This window comes from Lolium rigidum, chromosome 3, assembly GCF_022539505.1.
Source record: "Lolium rigidum isolate FL_2022 chromosome 3, APGP_CSIRO_Lrig_0.1, whole genome shotgun sequence".
Taxonomy (NCBI): domain Eukaryota; kingdom Viridiplantae; phylum Streptophyta; class Magnoliopsida; order Poales; family Poaceae; genus Lolium; species Lolium rigidum.
Window position 1 is genome coordinate 382,244,470 of NC_061510.1, and position 9,394 is coordinate 382,253,863.

General features: G+C 44.5%; 1 protein-coding gene across 1 annotated transcript; it reads left to right on the forward strand.

Annotated features, from left to right (window-relative positions):
• Nucleotides 1-1,747: 1,747 nt before the first annotated feature.
• LOC124704419 (eukaryotic translation initiation factor 3 subunit C-like) lies at nt 1,748-5,852 on the forward strand. The gene is made up of 4 exons (XM_047236674.1): nt 1,748-1,825; nt 2,310-2,372; nt 2,592-4,406; nt 4,696-5,852. Exons 2-4 carry the CDS (start codon nt 2,349-2,351, stop codon nt 5,641-5,643), a joined length of 2,787 nt encoding a protein of 928 aa, XP_047092630.1. The 5' UTR covers nt 1,748-1,825; nt 2,310-2,348; the 3' UTR covers nt 5,644-5,852.
• Nucleotides 5,853-9,394: the final 3,542 nt, after the last annotated feature.

A 9,394-nucleotide genomic window follows, 5' to 3' on the forward strand; every position in this document is an offset into this window, starting at 1 on the left:
TCCCACTCCACCTCCCCCAGCCGACTCCGACGACAGCACGGGCGACCTCCTCGACCCGGTCAGGGACGCCAAGTACCTGGCTGACGCGGAGAAGGAAGCAGAGGAGGACCGTGCGGCCCACGCAGCGTTCGACACCGAGATGGAACAACGCAGGCTAGCGACCGCCGCAGCCGCAGAGGAGTCCGACTCCGACATATCATGGTCTTCCGATGACCCTGATGCGCCTACCCTGGAGGAGAGGGCGGCGGAGCAGAGAGCTATAGTCGAGTCCTTCGAGACGCTCAAGGACGACGCCGCCAACGCGAGGCTGGAGCAGAGCTTGCAAGAGGACGCGGCGGCGCACCGAGCCGTAGCGGCCGCACGGGAGGCGGCGGAGAAGCAGGCGAGGGAGCGACGCAACGACGGAGCCAGCCCGTCAGGCAACAAGTAGTTTAGATTTTACTTTCTATATTTTCTATGCTATCAAATGCACTACTATATTACTTTCAAATATGTTGCAAATCTAAAAACGGGTCGCCCCGGTAGACGCACACCCAAACGCAAACAGACGCGCGGACGAAATATATTTGCGGGGACGCAAACGGACGCTAGCGACCACTTTTGAGCATATGAAATGCGTAGCTCCGCTGGAGATGCCCTCAGAGCCTTCACGGCAGTCGGCAGCATGTCTCTGGCTCAGCCATCGCGCAAGTTAATAGTGTGCAGCTTCTATCCAGCACTGTCTGGGCTCCCCTTAAAAGTTTGACCAATTTTTTCTAAAAATTATATCAACACATATGATATTTTAGTAGATATATTATCGGAATTGCTAAAAGTATATCAACACATATGATATTTTAGTATAGCAATTATTTTGATATTATTTTTGTTTTCATGGAATATCCGGGTAAATGTTGTGTTTGAAAATATCCGTAGTCGTCTTTATTCATATTTGTGACTAATATTATATGTATCCATATCTAGGAGCAGTTTGTGCCCAAATCAAAAAAGTTACTCTGTCATATCCATGTTAAATATTGAAGCTTTAGTTTAATTTAATTAAAATTTAAACTGAAGACTTAACACTTATTATAGCTCAGAGGCTGTATGACGATAATGCTAGCTATTATCTGTATTCGTTGCTCGTCGGCAGCTTCCTCCTTCCACACTATGTTTTTTTTTTAAATTTCTGCTTCATAAGACTAGTCATAGTAGTAAGTAATATTAACATGCACTAGCTATGTTACTCTATCTTCCTCTCCCTTCATTAATTTACTGTCACATAAGTAAATTTGCTGAGCTAGACATAAAGTTACTCCGGAAGTTACTGCACCGTAAATAGTCTAAGACCACATGTCCACAACTCCTCTTTTGTTTTCATCCTCCACCACTCTTTTTTTCCCCTCCTCCTCCATTCGAGCCCTAAACTGTATATTCCGAACATTCGCTGGCTAGAAAATTCGAGGCGAAAACAAAGGTCCACGCCCAGCCCATGTTACACCAAATCCAAACACCAGACCGACCCAGCCCACCCAAGGCCCAGCGTGCCGCCAACGAAACCTATTCCACCAGGCTTCGATCTTTACGGATCTACTCCATTCTGACCCTACCTCTCTCTCTAAAAATAGTCTCTCCGGAAAAAAATCTCCAACCCAAACCCTAACCCCCTCCACCTCCAACCTCCAGCCTCCACTCCTGCCGCCGCGCCTCCTCCCTGCACGCCGTCGCCCCCTCCATCCTCGTCCGCTCAGGCATCCGGCAGCGTTCTGCAACTCCGCCGCCCTACGCCTCCGTTCTCCGCTGGATCTGACCCGACCCCGATCGACCGCCGCGACTACAAGGCAAGGTAATTGGCCCGATCGATTCCCTCTCAGAGTTAGCATTGATCCATTGATTGCATCGCCGGCGAAACCCAGCCCGCCGCCCTAACCGCGGACGAGCGCCGCGCGGAATTCGTGGGATCCCGCCGACTCTAGGGCTAGTCGACGCGCCTTGTTTAGTTGTCCGTGTGCTCGTTATCTCTCGCGATTTATATCAATTCAATTGGTCTGTGTGTATGTTACAGGTCGAGCTACCCGCTCACTGACGCGAACTTGGTTTTAGGTTAGCCCGTCTTGTTTATCTGCTATTGATAATCTGTTGCCTGTCTCGAGGTTGATTAATCCATCCGTGTTAGTCCGTAAACACTGTTTTACTTCTCTGATAGTGTGTCATCTATGTGTTCTGATGATATAGTCTTGTCCTTATGCCAGCCTGCGGTTCTATTACACCTCGTGTGGTCTGTAGTTTGTTTTCACTCTAATTCTTTCTGAACTTGTATTAATTTGCAGAGCTTTGAATCTAGTTGAAGGGGACAAAAAGCAACAACCATGGCATCTCGTTTTTGGGGACAGGTACTTGCTTCCTCACTTGTGCCAACTCCAGTTCACTGTCGCATACTTGCAGTAATGTGCATAAACTTTGTCTTTGCCAAGTGCATTAATACCCTTGTCTTTCGTTCTATTGTGCTGCCTCCAGTTCACTGTTGCATACTTGAAATAATGTGCATAAAATTTGTCTTTGCCAAGTGCATTAATACCCTTGTCTTTTCTTCTATTATACTCACACATCAGGGAGACAGTGACTCCGACGATGATCTGGAGGAGATTGAGTCAGAACAAGGGAGCGATGATGAAAAATCAGAAGCTGGTGATGGGGAACGTGGTGGTGCTAAGAACCGCTATTTGAACGATCTTGACAGCGATGATTCTGATACTGAGAAAACTCGTGTGATTCGCTCGTTGAAGGACAAGCGCAATGATGAGATGAGGGCTACTGCTGACCAGATGCGCAATGCAGTGAAGATCAATGACTGGGTTAGCTTGCATGAGAGTTTTGACAAGCTGAACAAGCAGCTTGAGAAGGTTGTTCGTGTCAACGAGTCTACCAAAATTCCAAATATGTATATCACGACTCTTGTATTACTCGACGACTTCCTTGCTGACACTTTTGCAAAGAAGGATACCAAGAAGATGAGCAGCAGCAACTCAAAGGCTCTCAATGCGATGAGACAAAAACTTAAGAAGAACAATAAGCAATATGAAGACCTGATCAAGAAGTGCAGAGAGAATCCAGCAAGTTTTGAAGAGGATGTTGCAGGTGAGGAGGATCCGGATAGTGGGGAGAGTAGTGATAGTGACGGAGAGGTTGTGGATCCTGATAACATGCCTAGGTCTGAATCGGATGAGTCGGGAAAGGAAGATGAGGAGGGTGAGGAGGGTGGAGCCTGGGAAAAGAAGTTGAGCAAGAAAGATAAGATCATGGACAAACAGTTCTTGAAAGCACCGAGTGAGATTACTTGGGATATTGTTGATAAAAAGCTCAAGGAGATTGTGGCGTCGAGGGGTAAGAAGGGCACTGGGAGAATTGAACGTGTGGAGCAGCTAACGTTTTTGACTCGTGTGGCAAAAACACCTGCCCAGAAGCTTGAAATTCTTTTTCATGTGATCTCTGCCCAGTTTGATGTTAACCCCAGCCTCCTTGGTCATATGCCGACCAATGTGTGGAAGAAGTGTGTTGATAATATGCTTCTTGTGCTTGATATACTGCAACAGTATCCTAATATTGTAGTAGACACCTCAGTGGAGCCTGATGAGAAGGAAACTCAGAAGGGTGCTGACTATGATGGAACTATCCATGTTACAGGTGACCTGGTTGCATTCCTGGAGAGAATTGACTCCGACTTTATCAAGAGTTTACAGGGCAGTGATCCATATACCAAAGATTATGTTCAGAGGCTTAGAGATGAACCCTTGTTTTTGGTGGTTGCACAGAATGTCCAGGATTACCAGGAAAGGGTTGGGAACTTTAAGGCTGCTGCGAAGGTTGCATTACGTCATGTTGAACTAGTCTACTACAAACCTCAAGAAGTGTATGATTCAATGAGGAAACTGGCTGAGCAGACTGAAGTTAGCATGGATAATGGAGATAATGAGGCAGGTGAGGAGCATCAAGCAGCTGATGACAACAAGGGTCCCCCACCGTTTGTTGTGATTCCGGAGGTTGTGCCTAGGAAGCCTACTTTCCCACAAAGCAACAGAGCTTTGATGGATGATCTGATGTCTCTGATTTACAAGTATGGAGATGAAAGGACCAAAGCCCGAGCAATGCTGTGTCACATATATCACTATGCAATTTCTGATGAATTTTCAGTGGCTCGTGACATGCTCTTAATGAGTCGTTTACAAGATGGGGTTCAACTTATGGACATACCATCACAGGTTTTATTCAATAGGGCCATGGCCCAATTGGGGCTATGTGCTTTCAGGGCTGGTTTGATCGCTGAAGCTCATAGTTGCCTGTCTGAGTTATATTCAACTGGGAGAGTGAAAGAGTTGCTTGCGCAAGGAGTACAACATAGCAGATACCATGAAAAAACTCCTGAACAGGTGAACTCCTCCCCGCCCTCCTAACGCACAACACACACACACACACACTTCCTTTGTCCATTATTTGAATAGCTGCAAACTGGTCTGTATGTGTCACCTAGTTAACTCTGATGTTTCATCTCTAGCCTACACTGTGCCATTTCTCCATGTTGAAAATTATCTGCTCTGACTCAAAGTCCATCACTGTTATATGGGCTTCAGCTCATTGGATTTAATTGATAAAGCTATGTATACATTTTCATAGAACACTATGTACACATTTTTACACTGGTTACTCTTATTCTTGCAGGAAAGAATTGAGAAGAGAAGAATGATGCCTTATCATATGCATATAAACCTTGAACATTTGGAAGCCACACACTTGGTTTGTGCTATGCTAATTGAGGTCCCCAATATGGCTGCCAGTACTTTCGATAAGCGGAGGCCTATGAGCAAAACATTCCGCAGACTTCTTGAAATGAGTGAGAGACAGACTTTTGTTGGCCCTCCGGAAACTGTGAGGGATCATGTATTGGCTGCCACAAGAGCCCTCATTAAGGGGGATCATGAGAAGGCTTTCAGTATCATCAATTCACTTGATACCTGGAAGCTTTTGAGGAACAAGGACCATATTCTTGAGATGCTGAAACTTAAGATCAAGGAAGAGGCTCTCAGAACCTATCTGTTTTCTTACCCCTCTTGCTATCAGTCTCTGAGCCTTGACCAGCTCACTACCATGTTTGACCTGAGTGAGCAAGAGGTTCATGGAATTGTTAGCAAGATGATGATGCACGAGGAGCTTCATGCAAGCTGGGACCAACTAACTAGTTGCATAATTTTCCATAACGTGGATCAAACTAGGCTACAGGGACTACTCTTCCAGATGGTGGATAGAATCTCTGTCCTTGTGGAGAGCAACGAGCGGGCATATGAGGCTAGGACTGGTGCGGCACTTGAGGGTTTACCGACCAAGCGTAGGGGTGATGGTCAAGACTCATCTGGTTTGGGCAAGTGGCAAGAGAATTTTGTTTCATCACAAGGAGGGCGGCGAGGCGGTGGGAGGTTTGGTTATGCTGGCCGAGGCTCTGGACGTGGTGGTGGCTACCAGAATGACAGGTTCCAAAATGACAGGAGTGGTCAGGGTAACCGTGGAGGATATGGTGGTTCGCGGTTCCAAGATGGAAGGGCACGCCCACAGTCCGGCAGGGGGGATGGGAGTGCTCGCATGGTCAGCCTGAGCAGGCCTGGTAGAGATTAGAAGCATACACTAGACGTAGTTTTCTTATTAAGGCGTATCAAGTTTTGAAGCACTGGTTTCTGCTACCATTTAGAAATCCTCCACCGTTCCGAAACATTCCATTTACTAGATTTTGTTTTATTTAAGCTTTTAGTTTGAATCTGCTAGGAAACTCAAACTAAGATAATCTGCTCTCTGTCCTGGGAGCGAGGGCTATGTGGTCACTCCTACATCTGGTGTTACTGTTTCTTTTGAAATTTGTGCTATCTTGCCGTGATTGGTTTTATGGGGGTATTTTGCGAAAAGAAGATTTTATTGACATGCAAAACAAATTTCTAGCCTTGGTGGCAGTTATAGTTTAGTAGCTGTATGTTGACAGTTAATGCCACCTGGATTTTTAGTAGTAGGACATTGCTATTGTAACCGCTTTACTTAATCTTGTATGCTTATTGCCTTCCCATTTCTGTTTGTTTGCGGATAATACAGTCAGGAGCAAAACTGAACTTAAGTGTTTAGTTCTAGGAATGGGCGGTAGTAGTCACAGAGTAGATTTTTAAAAATTGGTCACTCGTATTCTCGATAGAGGAGTCTTAGCTTTTTAAAACTTGGTCACACGGGACCAGGTTCCAAAACTTAGATACCGGGACAAGTTCCAAACTATCAAGAAACTTCGAAAAATTAGCGTAACATTTGGAACATGAAAATAATGCAAAGTAGGGTAATTGGATTCACCCAAATTGAACATAGAGAATGCGTGATGCATCTCATGCTTAACTTCAAGAAAAAGTTCAAAGGTGACATATTAGATAATATGTGGCCTGCAGCTTGAACATATGAAGTAGAGAAGCATGTTGCACTAATCGCAGAAATAGAAGCATACAACGCTGAAGCAATAACATATTTGCAGAAGCATCACAACCGTGTGTGGACAAGAAGCAAATTTTCAGCAATCCCAAAGGTTGAGTATGTGAGCAATAATTTGGCTGAGGTTTTCAATAATTGGATTAGGGAGGTTAAGCAGCTTGCACTTGTTGAGCTTCTGGATACGCTTAGAGAAATGATAATGACGATGCTACAGAAAAGGAGAGCTGTTGGTGAAACGCTGCTAGGTCACATACTACCTAGTGTGATAAAAGAGTTGAATCTGAAAAGCAAGGGGCTGCATTACTTGGAAGCAAGAGCATCGCCAAATCTAGCTGAGATTTCAGGAAATGGTTGGAGGCACACTGTTGACTTGGAGAAAAAAGAGTGCTCTTGTAGGAGATGGCAGATTTGTGGTAAGCCATGCACACATGCTCTTCGGTTCATTTTCTCTAAACAAGCAAAGCTAGAGGAATATGTTGACGAGTACTTCTCGGTGGCAAGATTTCAAGCGGCGTACAAGGGAGTTCTAGTGCCAATTAGGGGCAGGTCGCAATGGCCCAAGGTAAATCCTGGGTTTGATATGATTCCTCCCAAACTTACCAAGAGTGCTGGCCGTCCAAGAACAAGAAGGATAAAAAATTACACCGAGGGTGGAACCGGTAGAAAACATAAATGCTAAAGGTGTGGAGCCATAGGCCATCTTCTGAAGACATGCACAGAGCGAGAGATTGAAAGTGATGCCAACCGAGATGCTACAGCTTCTCCACGGTAATTATTTCACGTGTCCAAATTTCTTTCAATTGCCTTGCATATTTCCTTTCTAACAATGTGTATTGACTTGTAGGAAAAAATCAAAGGGTGAAGCAAGCATTGCAACAACTTCTTCTCCTAAGACACCAACTAAGCAAGGTACTCAAGTTGCTACTCCTACAAGTCCAATGACAAGGCAGAGGGCTGCAGCTATTGCAATTGCTTCTTCACCTCCAAGTGCATCTACAAGGAGTAAAAGTTTCAGTCCTAGCCCTCTTCGACAAATTTAGTGTATTTGGCTATGAGAACCATTCTCTTATGGCTGTGATATCATTAGAACCATGCTCTTATGGCTGTGATAATCACGAGAACCATAATCTTTTGTGGGTAGTGGTCTAAACCATAACGTGTTGCTGCTAGCTTTTGTTGATGCTATCTTATTCCCAACCATGTATATAGTTGAATTGTTGAAATGTTGTCAAAATGACTTGAAATGATGTCAAAATGTTGCTGCAATGCTGTCAAGTTATGATGAATGTTGGCAGGTTGTGTTGAAATGCTGTCAAAGTAAGCTGAGATAGTGTTGTATCAGATTGTCATTGTTTTGTGTTGATTTGTTGTTGAAACGTTCTGAAGAGATAAGGGTATATGTGTCTTTCTTGGATGATGTTAGTCCCAGTTAGCCACTAGTGGTATTTTGGCTACAAAAAACTGAAGTGAGTGTTATTTTGGCAAGTTGGTTTTCACTAGTGGTATTTTGGCATGTTCGGTTTTCACTAGTGGTATTTTGGCTATTCTCTCATGAACCTATTGTGTGAACACACATTTCAAAATGTAAAAAATGCTGAAACAAAATTTCGAATGTACATTTTGATATTCTATGTTTGCACACCAGTTTTTGGAAAAAAGAACATATTTTATGTCCCCTATATAAAAGACAAAGTTAATGCTACAACATGACTATTTAATTTTTTTTTGTTTTTTACACATACCACATAAAATGTATTTTCTCCCCTAAAAAACTTATGTGTGAACATACTAGTCTGCATGTACACCTGGAATGTTATTTTGGATTTTTAAAATTTTGTTTTTATGCACTTTTTTTATAATAGATTCATATACCACCTCCGAGTGATGGACAAAATATACCACCTCCTCGGGGTCTTCGAGACAGCTTAATGTATTAAATATGCTATTCTATGTTACTAGACTCATGCTACTACCCACTACAAAAATTGGTTCTGCCCATCCTCATGAACATATTGGTTCCGCTCATCCTTGGAATGAATTCTTATCATCTACAAAAAAAAAGCAGGTAAGAAATATCTTATTCACTCTCCATTCACCAGTGCGTACAGGAGCTAAAATCGTCTCACAGGAGTTAAACAACTAGAGCATCGCAGCAGCTGAACCTTATTCAATCCATCAAATCAAAGGGCACCTTGTATTCTTATGGGGAACAAACAACTATCGTGTACGTACAGCAGTCTAGCAGAATACTTGAAGAGGCAGGGAGAGTTCTTACCGTGAGTGTGGCGACAGGACAGACCACGACCGTGATTCCGTGAGAGTGGCGGGCTGGCGGCTAGGTGGTGTGGCGGCAGCGCATGCATCGGCCGGGGACCGGGGCTGGATTTGTGGTGGCGGCACGGCGCGATGCAGCGCTAGGTCTGTCGGCCAGGTGAGGGAGAAACGAAGTGAGAAGCAGAAGACACGAGTAGGAAAACGACTTCAGAACTGGGCCTCCATGGGCTGCGTGCGGGACTAATTCTATGCGCTGGGAAAGAATAGTCGGTCACTTCGGTCGCTTCGGTCTCCTCCTGGTGATGACCGAACAGCCCGAGCAAATTTCGGTTAGCTGATTCCTAAGACCGATCAGTAACCGAAGACCGAAATTTTAGGCTAATTCAGGTTTGGTCCTGGTTTTTTCGGGTTCGGTTTTGGTTTTTTTTTATTCCCGGCCAGAGTGGTAGCGGGCTGGCTGGACATGTAGCCAGTACAAAAAACTCGCTACGTGCAAGAGCACTCGACATGTACGGGATTACTAGTCTAGTTTAATAGCAGCGGGTAGAAGAGGACATGACAGGTAACCGACTAGCAAGTCCTTACCACTGGTGAGGTATTATGTACTTCAATTTAAATTTTCTATTCAGTGAAG

What these genes read in the sequence shown, in the direction of transcription:
- LOC124704419 (XM_047236674.1), top strand. Translation starts at nt 2,349, where the DNA reads ATGGCATCTCGTTTTTGGGGACAG. An exon ending in CATCTCGTTTTTGGGGACAG is followed by an intron (nt 2,373 to 2,591) that starts GTACTTGCTTCC and finishes CTCACACATCAG; the next exon opens with GGAGACAGTGACTCCGACGA. An exon ending in ATGAAAAAACTCCTGAACAG is followed by an intron (nt 4,407 to 4,695) that starts GTGAACTCCTCC and finishes TTATTCTTGCAG; the next exon opens with GAAAGAATTGAGAAGAGAAG.